Here is an 18,101-nt window from a genome sequence, read left to right as displayed (position 1 = left end):
GACTTAAAAAAATAGCTACAGCAATAGTTTACAGTGTTTTAGTAAGCTTCTAACAGTACTGTTTCCAATTTGGTTGTATTTTTAAATGTGTTTTACTTTTGTGCTATGTTTTTTCAATGTCATCAATGCGTCTTCCTCCCTTAAGAGCATCTGCACACATGTGGAAGTGCTGCATTCTTGACAGCTGTGCTTTTTTCTGACGTGCTGTGGCACTAAACTGATTCTGGTTGCTTTACACTTTGTCCAGGCTTCACCCCTTTGAGCTCAAATTTCCCATGCCCGTTATCTGCCTCCAACTAGTTTATGTTCATTATTTTCAATTGCAGTGAAAAATGGCTCCACTGGGCTGAGGACTGAGGTTAAATAAGATGACATTTTACCCCCAGTAAAACCTTCTACAGCTATCAAAATTGAAAATTAGGCACATGGTAACTCTGCTGGGGCTCACACCGTGTCCTTTTCCAGCCCATCAAGCTTTGCCTGCAGCTGTGCCCCCATGAAGTGCTGTGGTCTTAGGAATGAGATGCAGCCTGCGAGACACGACATGGCTCTGAGTGCTGCTGAGGTGTGCCCAGCCATTACTGAACAGCATTTGTCATGCTGTGAAATCCTATTTTACTGTTTTATTTCTAAACCTGCTCAGGCACCATGGCTTTTTTACAAAGCTGGTATTTATTACACCTGTTTGCTACAGACTGTCCTTTCAATCTACTTATGGGCATCCTGTTTTTACATGGATCATTGCCATTTTTGTGGGGGTCTCCCTCTCCTCATCATTTTCCCTAGTGATCAAGAGCATTGGGGGTTTTCCCAGGGAAGCCTGACAAGGCAGGAATGGGGACTTCATGCCACTGCAGCCCAAGAATACCTGTAACCTTCACCACCTGAGTGAGGTGGCATGGGTAGGGTGGATGCTTATTTTTGGGATTCAAGAGGATTTTCTCCTCTCGCCTTGAGATGTTACCAATGCAGTTTCTCACTGTGGTTATGCAAACTGCATGCCCTTGCCTAGAAATGGTGACAAGCAGGGTGGTACATTGAAAAATGAGTGCCTCTTTGGGAAACCACAGTTTTACTGATGCCTGTTTTACTGCTCTTTCCCTTTGCTCGTAGGTAATGTAGTTCTGCATTAAATGCTGCCTTTTGAACAGCCCTGGGATGTGCAAACCACGTAGAACAAAAGCTGGGCATCTTGTGGAAGCATGGCTGCTGCATCCTGCCTTGTTTTTATTGTGTGTGCTCTAGCTGTTATTTTCTTTTATTCATAACAGCTTAGAAACACACATATCAATGGCTTAGAAATCATTCCAGAATGAGAGAATAAATATGCAAAGGTACAAATCTCAAAGGCAGAAAAAAATTTAGAATGCTTTTCTTCCCTTTAGTCCAGGCATGACATTCAGTGGTAAAAACTCAATGTGCACCCCAGATTTTCTGTTCCCCCTCCTCTTTTGTGCCTAGGTACTGCCAGGCTCTCAGAGCAGCGTGTCATGTTTTCTACATGATGCCATCACTTCAAACCATGCAGTGAACTCATGGGTTTAGGGAGTCCAGCGTCATTGTCTCTGAAGCTTTCAAAGCTTCGCTTTAGTTTAAATGCCTCTTTAAGCACAGACAAAGCTCCAGCAGGCTTGCTGAAACTAAATGAAGCTTATAAAGCTTTGAACGCTATTGTAACATGGTGGGTCCCGCAGGAGACTGCAAAATCCTGCTGTGTGCAAGGATCCACCACGCTTTCAAGTGGATGCAGTGTATGTGCTAAAAAATGTAGGCAGAGCAGGGCAAGGAAAGGACAGAGCACATCAGCATATTTTTTTAATTACCTAGCATTTGATTGATACCACAATGGTAACAGTGCTTTTAAAAATAAAAATATACCATTCTGCTTTTCTTGTCAATATTTCAGTAGTTGCACCATTCAAATAACTTAATATTGTTCTATGTTCATCAAACCTTCTGTGTGATCATATAGATGCTTCCTTTAGCATGCAGATTTTTTCAATCAAAAATGCATGAGAAGAGGGAAAATGAAAAAAAAGTAGGCCAGGTAAGTCAACAACCTAGAAAGTCAAAGCGAGCTGGCAAAAATTCTGCTTAGAAACAAGATGTTTCTTATCCGCAGTAATGAGTGCGGTGTCATTAACAGCTTATTGGGGCAGTGCCGCTGCCTGTTCGCTCTCCCGTCCTCAAAGAGGCGATGGATGGGCTGCTGACCCAGATCGGACGCGTAAGACGAGAGCGATTCCTCCCTGACAAGCCCCAGCAGAGACAACTAGTCATTAATTGTAAAAATTCTGCCAGCGTGTGGTTTTAGAAACAATTTGTACTTCTTTAATTACTCTGCCAGGGCAGGCTTTGTCCCAGACACTCTTATCAGGCTGAATTAGTCTTTAAAAGAATTAGGCTCAGCCCAGCTCGAGCTGCACTCACAATCTTCGCTAAGAATCTTTGCTCGGAATGGGGGGGCGAGGGGGAGCGTGCAGTGGTGGAGCGCATGACAGTAATTGTCACCAGAAGGAAGAGAGAAACTCTTGTTCCCGTACTGTTTTATTATTCTAATGATGCAGAGGGGCCCTGGCGGAGATGGCAGCCCCGCTCTGCTGGGAGTTACACAAACATTGAGCTGGAGGGAGAGTGCCTGCTCCCAGAACGCCGGCTGGCTAAGCAAGGCAGCGGGGCCAATGCCAGGGAGAAAAGGGAGGGCTGCTTATCTTCAGCTGTCCCGCGGGCAGCCGAGCAGACTTTTACGGCTGTACCCTGCCAGATTCTCTGTCGCTAATTTTTTTCCCCCTTCCTGTGCATTCAGCCATGCGCTGGTCTTTGGGGATCACACAGGTGTGCACTCAGGTTTGAAGGACCTGGCTGTCCTTGTGTGGGACGGAGCCCTTGGTGAATGCCCTGGTCGCCCAGCAGGGGTGTTTGGGGAAAGGCCGTCATTTGGGGCGGAATGAGCTAGCTGGGCGAGGAGATGACCCAAGGCAAGGCGTTATCGCCTCTCGATCTCTCTTTGGGATTTGTAGCCTTATCAGGGGGAACTGCCCAGTGCTGCACTTGCTGATAGGGCTGGCCCCGGGCGTGGGGATGTGTAGCCATGGGGCCGATAACAGGAACTTGGCAAGGGAGGGAGGCCACTGGGGAGGAGGAAAGGCCCTGAGCTCCACTGGAGCCTGATGCAGACCCTAGGATGGGCATATCAGCTCATGCCAGTGGGGCTTGTCACTGCTGGTTTCCCTGCTGGGGATGGCAAGGTGAAGGTAACACTGCAGAGTGAGCTGACCACTTTCTTGGGGCTTTTAAAAGGAAAATATACCACCTTCAGTGCATACTGCCTCTCAAACTGCACCTAATTGAAATACCTAAATATGCTCAATTTATGTGGAGCATTGACTGCATGTGGTGCAATACATGGCTGCAAATGATATGATTGCACACTATAAAGTCTTCTGCTGGGCTCAGTTCCCCCAGAAATTAATTTTGCCTAGTGTTTCTGTAAAGTCTCACATCTTTTTTGAAAGGTAAGTAACTATTCCCATGTTGCAAGTAATAGGGATTTGTAATGGCATTTAGGGCTGGATTAATTTCTGTGTGCTTTATGATTTGCAGAAGTTTACAGTACTATTTCCAGACTGCTGTAGGTAAAATTTAGCTCCTTTTCCTTGTAGTTCAAGGGCAAGGCAAACAGTAAAAATAAATATTTCAGCAGCATATCCTACTCCTGAAAAAAACAAGTCAAAGATTTTAAAGTACAACAGCGCAGGGAGTTGTTTTGCATGAATACTGTCTACAGCCTCAAAAAAATCTTCTCTAGCTGGAAAACAGCATCATCAATAGGTCTGTGAGCTTCGAAGAGCAGTGTCACGTTTGCAGAGAGCAGGAGGTATTGCACCAGGTTCACAAGCTGGACCATGCCCCCCTAGTGCATCATCCAACAAGTTCCTCATCCAAATGTTTTAACAATTGTTTGCTTTGCCCTGTTTGCTTTGCCGGGTGAGTGGGGTGAATCCATTCGCTCCAGATTAGTCAGTATTTTCTGAGGAACAGAAGAGTACCCTGGTAGCCCATCAAAGAGGGCCAGCAGGGACTTGCCAGGCAGCCTTTGTTTCCCCTTTCACACCAAGCTCCTTCTCACCCGTAGGTCTGCAGTCAGACTAGAGGAGCGAAGTTGGTCTAAAATGGAGTATTTCCACATACATGGCATGAAGTACATCTCATCTCATCTCATCTCATCTCATCTCATCTCATCTCATCTCATCTCATCTCATCTCATCTCATCTCATCTCATCTCATCTCATCTCACACCAGAGGAAGAGTCTCAGGTATATTTTGCTGGTAAAGGGATGCACAGAGGCACAGGAGCAGCGATGTAATTAGGCTGCCTGCTCCCCTCTGATGCCTGTTACACAACAAGTATCTCCCCATACAATCACATCGTGGCCCTGATTTCCTCCCAGTCCTGCCCACTGCATCTGAAAAAGCGTCCAGAAAGCAAAGTGTTCTGCTGTTCAGATTGGTAAAAGTGGCTCTACCATGACTGTAGAAAGCCTTGCTTCCCCTGCTCCCCAGCCCTTTCCAAAGCTGCAAACATATATCCCTTGCTTTACACAGAGCAAGGGGGAACCATTTCCAGGGTGAGTCTTATCCCAACCTGGACTGCAGCTCAGGCCAACTCTCTCACTTGACATTTTTAAACCTGCTTAGCTAAACCAAGACTGTCTAGGAGTTTCCCTTTAAACCCCAAGCTGTATCTTGCCAGATCCCTTCCTGCAGGCACTGAAAATGGAGTTGACTTTCAGACAGGCAAAAAATTATCAACTCATGCTGGCACAACTTTTTAAAAACTCATCAAGAAAAGCTAGTAAGTTAAAATAATATTACTCTACAGCTCAAACGACTACTCCAACTGGAACCAGTAGTTGCAGAAGCAATGGGAACTGTTTGCTACTGAATGCACAGCACGTTCATGGTGCCATGCAGCCCCTGGGTGGGGTTGTCATATAAGGAGGAGGTACTCTCTTTTTCTCTAAAGCAGGTACTCAGGCACCTGTCCAAGCATAGACACGTTAGCCGACACAGAAACATCCAACCATTCCTATTTTGAAAGGCTGTGTTTCTCTGCCAGCCCTGGGGTGCTCTGGGGCACAGGTGCAGGGGTGCCACAGTGTTCCTCTGCCCATGTGTGGGAAAGCCCAGGCAATGAGGTTAAAGACACAGGGGGACAGCGTGGAAAACAAAAGACCTGTCTAACCATTAGGGAGCAGGAAAAAGAGGAGGATAGGGGCAGGAGACAAGGCTGCGTTGCCAGCTGTATTTTGGTGGTTGTGCAACATCAAATGCCAAAGTCTTCTTTAGGAAGAGAGTGGGCACTTCTTTGTGGAGACCCACCTGCATCTGCAGTCAAACCTGAATGGCCTCTGGGTGGGAAAAGCTTTTCCAAGCACTGAGCAGAAAGGACATTGGGCAGGTGACCCACCACTGCTGGGGACCAAGGTCCCAAATGTCCTCATGTGTTGTCTCAGTTCAGGACTAAAAATGGTTTTTGTCATTTCTTTAGCTTTATTTATGAGCCTTTGCTGACCGAGTCCCATGCTGCCAGTGTTTGTGTGAGTTACTATGTGTGATTGGTAAGGGGAGAACCAGATGCAATCTGGGGCCCGTGCAAACCTTGTTAGCAGAGTATTTGCTTTATTTTTTCTCCTTGAGGTTTGCAGAACTAGTTTAACAACTGTTTTTTCCCATAATTAAGGCATCTGAGGGGGCTTTTTTTTTTTTTTTTTTTTAGCAGAAAAGACTTTTAAAAAAGCACTTTAAAATGCAATTAGAGGGTATGTGAAATACATGTTAAAACCTTGTGACCCTCACAAAAATCTCTGGGCTCTGTTCTACACTTCTGTTTTGCGAACACTGTGTAATTCCTTGAGAGATCCAACAGGCACCTGAAGAGTTGCTTAAGACCAAAACACTGTTGCTTAAGAACAGCAGCAGCGACCCTAAACATATAGTGCTGCCAAGCAGTGAAGGAATACTGAGGCAGATTAACCGGACTGGTGGCACTGGAAGAGGCTGCCCTCCCTAGAGACCTGCAAAACCCATCTGGAGGAGTTCCTGTGTCACCTGCTCCAGATGACCTTGCCTTGGCAAGGGGTCGACTCGATGATGTGCAGAGATTCCTTCCGGTCCTAGCGATCGTCTGATAACGATCCTGCGCAACAGGACCACCAGATCGGGGACTTTGTCTTCCCCCCTACCACGCGCCCCCGCCTTCCTCGCTGCGCTCTCCCCTCCCCCTTCGCGCGGCATCCTGGTTCCTTCCCTTCGTACTTATCGTGCTTTTTTGTTTCTAAAAATCACCGGGGAGCGCCGGGCCCCGGCGCGGTGACATCCCACACGGGCCTAAGGGCGGGCGGGGTGTAGGGCAGCTCGCGGTCCGACCGCACGGCCGAGCTACACAAAACCGATCCGTCTTTCCCACAACGCCTCTCTCGCCTCCCTGTTGCTTTGCGGGGGACTCGGCTGCGGCGCCTCCGGGAGCGGCGGGGCGGTCGCGGTGCTGCCGGGCCATGTGCGCGGCTGGGGCGGGGCGGGCGCAGCCGCGCTGAGGCGAGGGCGGTGCCGGTGCCCGGTGCCGCCGCCGCCCGCCCCGCCCCGCCCCAGCCGCAGCTCGGCGCGGCGCGGCTCGGCATGGCGGGGCTGCGCTTCCCGCAGCACGGCGGCTACTGCCGCGCGGCCGCGGCCATGAACCTCCTGCTCGGCGTCTTCCACGTCCTCCTGCCCTGCTTTCGGCCCGGGGAGGCGCAGGGACAAGGTGAGAGCGCCGGTGGGGCAAAGCGGGGCGGGGATGCTGGCACTGCCCGCTCCGGGTTTGAGAGCGGAGCCGCCGCCCCCGTCGCCGTCCCTCGGGCGGCTGCCGCGGTGGCAGCCCGGGGACACAAATGGGGCCGGGACGCGGCTCACCTCTCCCCTCGACTCCGGTTCCCTTCCTCCCGGCCCCGCGGTACCCGCCGGGCCACGCGTCTCTGCCGGCCCGCCCCGGCGCGGGGAGCCCCGGGCCGCCGCCTGCGGGCTCCGGCCGCCCGCCCCCTGCCCATCCGCGCTTTCTCTCTCTCTGCCCCCGCAGCCATCGAGCCCATCCCCGGCGTGGTGGAGCTGTGGCAAGCCGAGGAAGGGGAGCTCCTGCTGCCCGCCCAGGTGAGGGGCGCGGGGGGGGGGGGGGGGCCGGAGGGCCCGGGGCCGTTGCGGGCGGTGCGGGGGTGTTGGGGCCCGGCGGACGGGCGCGGGGCCGGCGGGGCGGGGGCGGCCTCGCCCGCCGCTGCTGTCACGGCGCAGCCCCGGCCCCGCGGCCCCCCAGCCTGGCCAGCGGCGTGCTGCTTCGGCTTCATTTATTTTCTGTTTGGGGTCCCCCCCCTTTAATTATTTATTTATTTTAAACTAGTGCTTTTGTGGTCGGAACGCACCAGACGGGCCTGTCGTGAATATGCATATATTTATATCTCAGGCCTGCTCAGGTGAAGCCATTTTTTCCCCCTCAAATGACACATCATTTATGGTGCCGTTCCTCTCATTCTAGCGCATTTTGTTTTTGTCTTGTTTAGCCGCTTTCGTTGGGCAGTACCAAGATGTGATAAATTCTGTGCTGGCGAGAGGAGCCAATATGGTACAATGCCCGGCGGGGCAGGAGAGCGAGGAGGGGCGCTGGGAGCGGGGTCTGGAGTTTATGGCATTTGAGGCAGTCATTTAACTCGCACTGACGGACTCTGCCATATGTTGAGCTCGGCCTTCTAGACTTCCAGGCACCAGGCTCATAAACGGGAAGAAGCAGTCCTTAGGGACATCATCTTATATGAGGGGCAAAACCGGGTAATTTATTTGTCTTCAGCCCATATATCATTCTCTGTTTAGTGCTCAGCCACTGACACTCATTAATGTAAGGAAAAATAACAGAAGTGCTGTTTCTTAGCTAGCTAACAATTGATGCTGCTTCCCAGCACCCAGCATTTTGTACTGTGGGGTTATGAAGTGTTATCTATTGTATGTCCAAATGATTTTATAAGATACATTTGTTGTGCTGTTGAGATTTTGCCTGTTGCAGATGTGGTAGTAGCTAAGGGGAGGTGTAGAGTCACTGTGCAGAGATGCTTGAGGAGCACAGCCTTGTGCATCTGCGTTCTTTACAGTGGAGATGTTAAGATGCATTAGATGTAGAACTGTGTAATGTAGTCATTTTTAGTTGCTTCTCATAGCGAAGCTGCAATTGAGTGATGATGATGTGATGTTTACTTCCTGAGGAGATTAGGTCCTCTTGGAAAACACTTTGTTCTTGAGCATCCTCATAAAAATATGCTTTAGCTTGGCTAAAGAAAAACCAGGCATAAATGACCCGTGAATTTGGCATAGTTGAGCATATGGTCTTGCTCAGTTCTTGCAGCAGTGAAAACAAAGCTGAGGCTGCTGTTCCTCCATCATTTCTGTAGAGGTTACAGGCAGGAAAGAAAGAAATCTTCTGGCTTCAGTTGTGATGGAGTGAGAAGTAAATCACAATAGGCTTGCTGATTTAGGAGGTTTAAAGTCAGATGAGCTGGTCTCTGAGTACTAGTGGTGCATTGACTGGTTTGCATGGGTTTTCCCCTCTGAGCTTGAGGACTACAGCAGCATCTGATGCATGAGTGCCTACTCAAGCTGAACGGAAGGACTGGGCTCCTCAAACAGGTTTTAAGACAAAAATTTGGTTACAGGCCCTGATGCTTAGTCTTTTGTTTCCATCCAAATGTGGATTTGGGCTTTACCCAGCCCTTGTTGGGCTTTAGCCCTGTGGCCACATTTGAAACCACCTTTTCCATTTGTTGTGGTGAGGAGGAAAAGAGGTTTCCCAAAGTCCCTGTGGATGTGGCGAGGGACCCTTTCAGCACCTCTTCTATGGAGCGGTGGCACTGGTGCACAGTGGCTGGTCATGGCTTTTCCCTGGATGCCCAAGGAGTCAAGGGCTGCCCATCCAGCCACGATCCTCTGGCTGGTATTTGTGAGGTCCTAAAGACGTGTCAACATCGTTGCCCTCCTGGGTGACTGCTGGGATGGTGAGGGGCATCAGTGGAGAAGCCAGCATCAGTTCCTGAGATGTGGAATGTCGCTACATCCGTTAACATCTGCTTGCCCTTTGTTAGAGAGATGTTTAAACTTGCAAGAGGTTTATTGCTTGTTGATCACGTTTCACTTTAAAAAATGGTCTGACCTACTACTGCTACAAGGAGGTTTTCCATGTTCTCTTTCTTGCAAGAACAGAATTTTTCAGTTAAACCCTTGATGAGGATTGTTGCCCAGTGTTCATGTATCACAGCAGTGGTGATGTGATGGTGAGGGTGTAGTAACAGGGAGAACCTCCTTGCTTTTGAGTGGTTAATAAATGTTGTTTGGTAGGGAATATCCAAGAGTTGCTTCATTCCCATGTTTGAAGATGGGTCTTGATGAAGACTTTGGGAAGAGGATTGTTCTGGCCCCTTGATTTTGTTTTTCCTGCTTCTTTTTGGAGGGAGTGTGGCACCAATGAGGATTTCACCTGCAGAAGGGAAAAATCCAGGGAAGGAACTGTGCATAATCCTCTGCCAAAGCACCTCCCTCCAACTGCTCTCAGCAGGAAAATGGATTAGGTTGCCCTGTCTGCCAGCCCTTTAGCCTGTTTCTGGCGGGTTACCAATGCTGTCTGTTGGATGTTTTTCTCTTTCTGTCATGGCTTTACACTATTATCTTATTTTCCATGCATCATCAACTGCCTGCCTGTGACAGAGCAGTTTTGAGCATTCCTTGCTGCCTGCAGAATTTGAGGATGAAAGTTGGGTGGATTGGTAACCCATTCAGCCATCCGGTTGCCTGCGCATGCTTTTGTTCCAGGAGCACGTAGCGAATAAAGACATCACGTTAAGGGGTGAGGGAGGGGAAACAAAGCGTTTTAATATTTGTAATTGCTTTCTAGGCCTTTCACAGCATCGCTTTGTCTACGTGAACTGCATGAATTTGCATGCTGGAGCGCAGCCCCCCAGGGCCCCCGTGCCTCCACCCCGCCTGGTTGTTCTACCTTCTGTTTCCTCTTGCTTCCCTTTCATTGTTTGTGCTTCTCGTGTGCCCCCTCCCAGCTTCCCTCTTATACGTATTTGTGCTTTTCCTTTTTTCTCCTCCCCTCAAGCTTGTGGGCTTTTGATTCTGGCTTCCTCTGAAGGCTGCAGAGCTGTTTGGGGATGGCTCACCTACTGCTCCTGCTCCGCAGCCGAGCCCGAAGGGTGCCCGGAGCGCTGCAGTTGGTGACAGTGTGCGTGGGCTCGCGTGCTGGGGCTGAGGGGGAGCTGGCTGTATCTAGCCTGCTGACTGTCTTCCACTGCTCTGCTGCTTCCTCCAGCATTTCAATGTTTCTTCCTGGATTCCCTTTTTAGCTCTGAGACCAGCTGGTTTTTCCCAGTTGGATGCGGTGGCTGTATTCCCTTGTGCCCATTTCTTCTTTCTTGTTGAAGGTGGTGTGAAGCGTGGAGTAACCACAGAGCACCCACTGGCCTTGCTCTCCTTCTCCTTGCTCTTAACCTCCCTTTCATAGCAAATGTCCCTGGGATGGGCAGCTGGATTTTTCTTTGAAAACCAGTGGGATTTTGACATGGAAAATCTTGAGTGTGAGAGACTTGATTAGAGCAGTTGTGGTTTTTATAGGTCCCTTATAATTTTGTGGTTTTGCATGTTTGTTTGCAACTTGTTAATACATACTCAAGTAAAATGCTTGAGAGAAAAGCTCCTTTATGTGAGACTTGACACCCAAGCCGTTCACCACTAAAGGCTGAAAAAGCTCCAGATATTTACAGCCAGGTTGTAGCACTTCAGTGCAAAGCTGAAGGGCAGTTAGTTATGTTTTAAACATAACATATACATACAAGTGTAGGAAAGAAATACAAATGGCAATTGTTGTTCAAGGCCTCCACCACTTAAAAGAGGTATCAGAGAGTCATAGTTGTGTGTTTCTGTCTGTGAGAAACCATGTAGGTGGTTACTGGGAGCATCTGAAGGCAGGGGCAGGCGGTTTGGGTACCTGCAGAGCGCTTTCACTTTGGCCCCTTCAGTTCGGAGGGAGGGACTACCTTAAAATGACGTAATGAAGGTTAAGTTTTAGTTCTTGTTATCACAGCTGAAAATGACAGCAAGTCATCAAAGTCAGTGTGTACCAAAACTGTATTTTGGTGTCAGTGCAGTGCTTGACTGATGTGATGGGTTTTCTGCTGTTCCTGTGTGTCACATGTAGGAGATGAGCAAGATGTTTCCTTAGAGGAACACCTTGTGAATGTTTCAGTTTGGTTGCATATTCTAAGGAGATTACAATAACTTCTTGTTTCACTTTACTGTGACATTGTTTCAGGTGTTTGAATTTTAGAGGAAGATACAGCAGTGTTTACTGTATCATAGTTGTTATAGGCACTGAACAAATACAGAACTGCTGGCTGAGTTTTCATTAAAGGGCTCTGCTCAGGTTTGAAAGATGTTATTTTTCTCTTTTCCCAAGTAGTAGGAGCTTGTCTTCAGTTTCTGTTCTTCAGTGCAGCTCAGGGGCTAATAAGGTTAATTGTTCTGCTGGTTTTGAAAGCTGATGAAGACCTTGATCTTACATATATTCATCAGAGATAGGCGGCACTGCAGTGTGGCATTAACGAGCCCATGGGCTGTGCACCTACTTCAAAGCAGGGTTTGTCTGAAGACACACAGTTTGTGTGAAAGTCTGAGACAGGCTTGGAGTGGGAATTGTGTTCCTCTTTGGGCTTTTAAAAGGCTTCTCCAGACCACCAGCTGAGCTTCTGGATGGTGCTGATAGGACTTGGGGCTGGATGGCCATGCAGATTATGCAGTAGCTGTCAGCTCAGGCTCTTGAGACTTGTGTGACACAAGAGGGGTGCTTTCAGGGGCTTTCCAACAAAGATAAGAACCTGCCCCATATTCAGGCTAGTGTTAGGAGGAAGGGAATTTTTTTCTTCTCATAGGTAGACTGTTGGGAACTGCATTTTCAGGAGGTCTTGCTGCCTTCCTTCCCCCTGTAGTCCTGTAGTTTGAGAATACTAGTTTCAGTGTAAACCTTCATGCACATGTAGCCTGGATCACACAGAGGGAGTGAAGACAGGAGAAAGCTGAACATTGAGGTCTGTGTGTGATCAGAGTTGAAGGTGATTTTTAATTTTTTTTTTCCTTGCACAGTTGAGATGTGCTGTGGCTGCACTGTAGACTGGGAAGTTTGCTTCATTGTTGCTTGGTGAAAAGTGAAGAGGAGAAATAGTAAGGTGGCTAGTGTTAAGGGTGAGCACAGAGTAATGACACAGACCCAGGTTTCTGATGCCTGGCAGATGCTAAGCCATTTAAAGGAGGAACTAAGCCATTTAAAATGAGGATAGGTTGCTATCTGGCCGTGGCAGAGGCGCTGTTTCTGGAGAAGGTGGATAAGGAGTCCTCTAGTTCTGCTTGGTATTGTACTGAGGTCCTAAAAATACAAAAGGAGCTTGGAGAAGCTGGAAAATGTGATGGGTTTGTATCATGCCATCCTGGTGAAGTCTAGCAGACAGTCTTTGCAAGGTCTCTAGAGGAGATGGCTGGGTCTTCATGGGGGCCAGGTGCTGGGACCTCTAGGTAGATCTGAGCTGAAGAGCTTTGTTGTGTCCTGCAGATCCTGGACAATTAGCATGGTGTTTCTGACCTCTGGGCAGGCATACAGAAAGATTATCAAGTCCTCAAATTAACTTGTACTTCCCTGTCAATCTTGTTCCAGATTTGGTTATGTTATGGTGGAGGCTGTGCTGCTTCTCTTGTATGAGCTGCTTGTGACAAAAGATGGAAGTTCAGATGTGTCTGGTAGCTTTTGGCAAGATCTGTATTAGTATTATCCATAAGGTCATTATTTTAGACACAATAATTATTAGCATTTATGTTAGCATTCAGCATATTTGCTGCCAGAGTGTGGTTGTCATTTTTCCTCACTACATGAAGCTCAGATCTTCAGAAATCCTGATGTCTGTCCCATTCAGTAGGCAGGTAGGACTGCCTGATGTGCTTAACATCTGAAGCCTGTAGAAAGATGCTTTGTGTTTACAGGTGGTTTTTTTTTTCCAGTATGTGGTGAAAATAGGTAAAGTCAAAGCTGGTGGCTTGGGGCCTGTTCCGTGATATGCTTACGTGGGAAACATGTAGGAGGGGTGGTGGAAAGTACAGCCTTTTAATTTTAAAAGATTTTTTTCCCCTTACCTTTTCATTGCTAAGGTCTTTAGTTCGTAGAGTTTGTAGAACCATCACCTGCAGAAGCAGAAGCTGGGAAAGCTCACCAGCTGTTCCTGGCAGGATGACTGTGACCTCCTCCTGAAAAATGTTAATTGCCCTAAAGTTGTCCCTGGTTTCATCAGCAGGGGTTGAGTGGCTGTAACACACTTCATTTTGAGTTGTACCTAAAGCTTTCCTGGAGATCTTGGCCAGTTCAGAGTAGCTGCCTCCTTGTTTTAAATGGATTTCCTGCAGGGAGCTCATTGAACCAACACTTGAGTTCATTTCTGTAGACAGCTCAAAGTGGTTAGTGGTGAACTGCAAGCTGACACAATTCAGCTGCATGTCTTGAAAATTACCTGAGTGCAGCAGCTGAGCTAAGATGATGTGTTCAGAGCTTCTGCTCTCTCTGCTTTCTGTACATTCTGCTAATCAGTGATAAGATCTGGGTTTGGGACCCCACCGTGCCAGTTGGAATGTGGTACTCTGCCTTTGCTTTTGGCATTGACAGGTGATCTGCATTTCAAGGCATTCTGCATCCTATTTCCCCAGGTACTGGCTACTGAAATTTACTGATGGGGCAGAAAATTTGAAAGTAGAGGAAACAGTCTTTCTGTAGTTTCAGGGTAATTGTTGGCTTTAGATTCTGTGTGTGAGAGGATTTTGTACAGATGCATAAATGGAAAATGGGTCTGTTCGGTCAGCGTTTGGGAAGAGCCAGCAGAGTACCTAGGTTAAGTCACCATTTATCCTTTGCAAGATGAGCTGAAACCTCAAATGGGATGTCCATCAACCACCTTACCTGACTTGTAAAGGAGTTATAGGAATTCTAAGTTTCTGAATTTGTTTTGCTAACAAGTCACATGAAAATCCATCTGTGATGGAGTTAAAGTGGTATATATGTCCAGTGTAGCATGTTGCGGTTCTGAGATTCTTACACAGTATTTTCTCTGTTTGTCAGGCTGATTCAGAGGAGGATGTGGAAGAGCATCCACAAGAGCAAAGGTAAGCTAAACTCAAATGGAAGCAAGAGCATTGAAGTTCATTTTGATTTTTGCTTTAGGAAATACCAAAGTGTAATTAGGGCAGACTACTAAAACATTACTTTTTTTCTCCTGCCTGTTAAATAGTTCTTTATTACTTGTGTCTTAAAATTTTCTCAACTTAATGTTAATATTGATTTATTAGCAAAACCAGAAAACCTGTGCTCTGCATATGCAAGTACAAAATACCTTCCTGCATCTTTTTCTCCTAATCCTGTCTCTAAGATGAATTTACTTCTCATTGCTTTCACACAAAAAAATAAATGTTTATTAATTGTTTTGTTGTATATTTTGTAATTAATTTTTTAAGGCAAGGAACAGTGGTCCATTACAAAATTTGTAAATGTAAGCAGTCTTGGAGTGCTAATTTGCACCAAGGCAAGGAAAGAGGTGAGGGAAATTTAAAGCCAAAGGTTTATTAATGTGTTGCTATGGAACAATAAATATTCTACCCTTATGTCTTGAAATCAGATACATAATGAAGCTCTTCAAAACTATAGCCACAACTCTGTGGTTTCTGTTAATATCAGGCCTTCTGTTTGGAAGGGATGGGTAAATAGCATCACAGATAATTTTTTAAATATGCATTTTGTTTCCTCTGAGCGTCCAGGTTAAAATGCTTGGACATCTACCAGTGAAACACTTCCTTCCTTTGGTATGTGTTAATGTGGTTACAGCTTTCAGTACCATGCCAGCCAGAAAGATCATAAGACTTAAAACAAACATGTGGAACAGCACTGTTTTCTGAGGGCAGCAGTCAGCCACAAATGTTATTCTCATTTATCTCCAGTCTTTGCCCTTAGCTTAGTTCTGAGAGCAAACAGGTCTGATAACACACAAGCCTTGGGAGCTGGCAGAAGGAGTAAGCCTGGGGAGCGGGATGGTTATGATGGGTCTGTCCTGCACTGCAATGCTTCTTCACATGGCTTTTCCCCTTGCTGCCCCATTGGGAGCCTTCTCATCTGAGCCCAGCATCACATTAAGGCTCCTGTGCCTCATCTCCGTGGGAATTACAAAGATGGTTTGGAAACAGGATGTGAGAATTACTGTGGCTGCTGACAGCTGGTGCTGATTACTTGTGCTTGCCTAAGTGCCCCAATTCCTACCTGCAGAGGGGATTTTTTTTTTTCTTACCTCCTCTTGTGAAAAGAAGGGTAAAATACTGAAAGCTGCATTTCACTGCACAAATACAGAAGTTTCTGATTTTTCTTTTCATCTGGGAACTATTATGTTTTGGATGCAGAATTTTTACTGTGTAACTTTATTACCTGCATGCTTTCTTTATTGAGAGGTAGTCAGAAGGAAGCAGTCTCTAGTGCTGTGCTTAAGTTTGTTTCTGATTGTTTCCTTAGTAGTCAGAGAGATGTAATTTAGATGGAAAAAAATTCTCTACTTGCCTATTTTTCTCTGGAGGTGGATGGGGTAATTGGCTACTATGGCAATAATAAAAATATTGAAAATAATTAGTTCTTGAGACTCAGAGAGGAAAAAGTGATAGGTGATTTGACTGGGTTTTTTTTTTTTACATCATTCAGGTGCTTAAATTTTTTTTCTAGTAATTATTCATTTTCAAAAATGAATTTGTTTTTTGGGAGTAAAGTTTGTAGAGGTTCACTTGCATGGTGGAAACATCCTTCTATTGTCATACTGAAATGCTTCAGGAAACTTGCCTGAACAAATCCTGGCTTGTGTGCATCTTCTAAACTATTTTGGTTTGCTGCTGTATGTAAACACATACATAGACCTGTGTGCGCTTTACAAACTGAAGGAATGTTATAGTGTGGACTTCACGAAAAAGAGGCAGCAAAGGTACCTTGGAAATATTAGAATTTCTTAGTTTATTTCTGGATTAATTTTCATTCCTGTAGCTTACATTGCTATATGGTGAAATCATGGGGATTTCCTTTTCCTGTAGCAGCAAAACCTGAAGCTTGCAGCATCTTCATCTCATTGTCTGACTGCATGCCCTGGGGAAATCAGCTGAAGCTACTGTAATTTGATGTGAAGCCCCAAGAAGCAAAGCACCTTAATGTACGGGATAAGCAGAGGTTAAAGGAGATAGAGAAATCAGAAATTTCCCCAGAGATGAGGGAAGTATAGGGAGTTCATAATCTTGGTGCATAAAGGAGAAAGTCTCTTTCAAAAACATTGTTTTATTCAGTTTTTGATTCTAGGTTAGTGGGTTCCTTGGGAGCCTGTTAACCTACTTTGAAAAAAGCAAACACAACAAAAGCAGTGAAGTATTAACAGTCTGTTAACGGACTTCCTGTGCATGTGCCTCATCAGATCTTCCTTTTGGGGTGGTCTTCTTGGTTTGCTGCTCTTGTGGCAAGTGCACAAGGGAGATGAATGTGGTCTTACCGTTTCTACCTTAGGTTTAGCTTTAACAAATAGAGAAATTTGCATGGAGGTGAAAGACATTGTCAAAATAGTAATTTTTGTGAAGAGCTACTTCAGAGGTGAATGAGAAATGGTTGATTAGGTCCATAGGTTTGCAGCTGCCCTGAGCAAGGAGATCATTATCAACTCCTTAATTTCCACCCTACGATTCCTGCTATTCTGATGCTTGGATGCTTCCACAGGTTCCTTCATGCTGTTTTGTGTCTCTGTGGATCAGATTCTGAAATAAGAAATGCAGCGTAGTAGACACTTGAGTACTGCTTCAGGCCACAGACTTTAACACAATTAAAGTCATGTGTATTTGTACTAGCCTGTCAAAAAGCTTCGAGTTTCCTTAAAAACCTTTTCTTACATTTGAAAGCCAGGAGTAAAAAGATGCCTTTCATAACAGTCAATGACAGATGTTGACAAGAAAAGGTTTTGTTGTTGTGTTTGGAGGTTAGTTTTTTTTGTTGGTTTTTTTTTTTTTGTTTTTTTTGTTCGTTTGTTTTGTTTTGGGGTTTTTGTACACCTGCCCCTTAATCCAGGTGATTTTGGTTGCCACAACTGGCAGTTACAAATTTTGAAGGTTTAGATTCTTGCTAAAGCAGCATAATGAGTCAGGATCCAGGAGAATGGCCTGAAGTTGTGTAGGGAGGTTTAGGTTGGATATTAGAAAAAAGGTTTTTCAGCTTTTCTTGTTGGCCACTGGAACAGGCTCCCCTGGGAAGTGGTCAGAGCTTCAAGCCTGACAGAGTTCACAAAGTGTTTGGACAGTGCCCTCAGGCACCTGGTGTGGCTCTTGGGGATGGTTCTATGCAGGGCCAGGAGCTGGACTTGATGATCCTTGTGGGCCCCTTCCAACTCAGGATATTCTGTGAAATGCAGAAGTCTGGCACAAATAAAGAGACAGTACTGTCAGGTGACGTGCACAAATGATGCTATCAAAATTTTTAGCTTTCTTCTTCAAGGAAGTAGACTTGGACTACAAAAAAAAAAATTTCATGTGTATGTCATTATTAGTACTTGGATTTTGAGGACTTCTGGAGAAAGATCTTTGAGGATGCAGTTTTGCAGCTGGGCAAAGGAATTAAGGAATATTTGCACCAGAATAAACTGCTGTACTCAAGTGGAGCACACATTCTTAATATGTGATGCACAGTGATTGTCTATGAGAAGGGAAATCCAAATCCATAAAATACTAGAAGTATGGAATGAAATTAGCCAGGAAGAGGACATTTTCCAGCCTTTTCCTATGGCAGGGCATACTTTGCTTAGAGTTGATGGGTATCAAGTGCTAGGAAAATTCCAAGTGTGATGCATTTGGCTCAGTCAGGCATTTCTGTTGAACCTTTGCCTTTGATCTCTGGAGAGCATTTGACCCTGTGGGCTGGAGCTGCTTGGAGCAGTAGGTGTATTGGC

At 46.2% G+C, this 18,101-nt stretch overlaps 1 protein-coding gene across 1 annotated transcript in view; it reads left to right on the top strand.

Moving 5' to 3' along the window:
- Positions 1-6,678: 6,678 nt before the first annotated feature.
- Positions 6,679-18,101, top strand: part of TMEM131L (transmembrane 131 like) — a 79,487-nt gene continuing 68,064 nt past the window's right edge. The window contains exons 1-3 of the mRNA XM_063156342.1: positions 6,679-6,802; positions 7,115-7,185; positions 14,219-14,262. Of these exons, the coding sequence (XP_063012412.1) occupies positions 6,679-6,802; positions 7,115-7,185; positions 14,219-14,262 (239 nt within the window). The remainder of the gene's footprint in view (positions 6,803-7,114; positions 7,186-14,218; positions 14,263-18,101) is intronic.

The sequence above is a fragment of the Melospiza melodia genome, chromosome 5, assembly GCF_035770615.1.
Source record: "Melospiza melodia melodia isolate bMelMel2 chromosome 5, bMelMel2.pri, whole genome shotgun sequence".
NCBI lineage: Eukaryota > Metazoa > Chordata > Aves > Passeriformes > Passerellidae > Melospiza > Melospiza melodia.
This window is presented reverse-complemented; position numbering and strand designations above follow the sequence as displayed.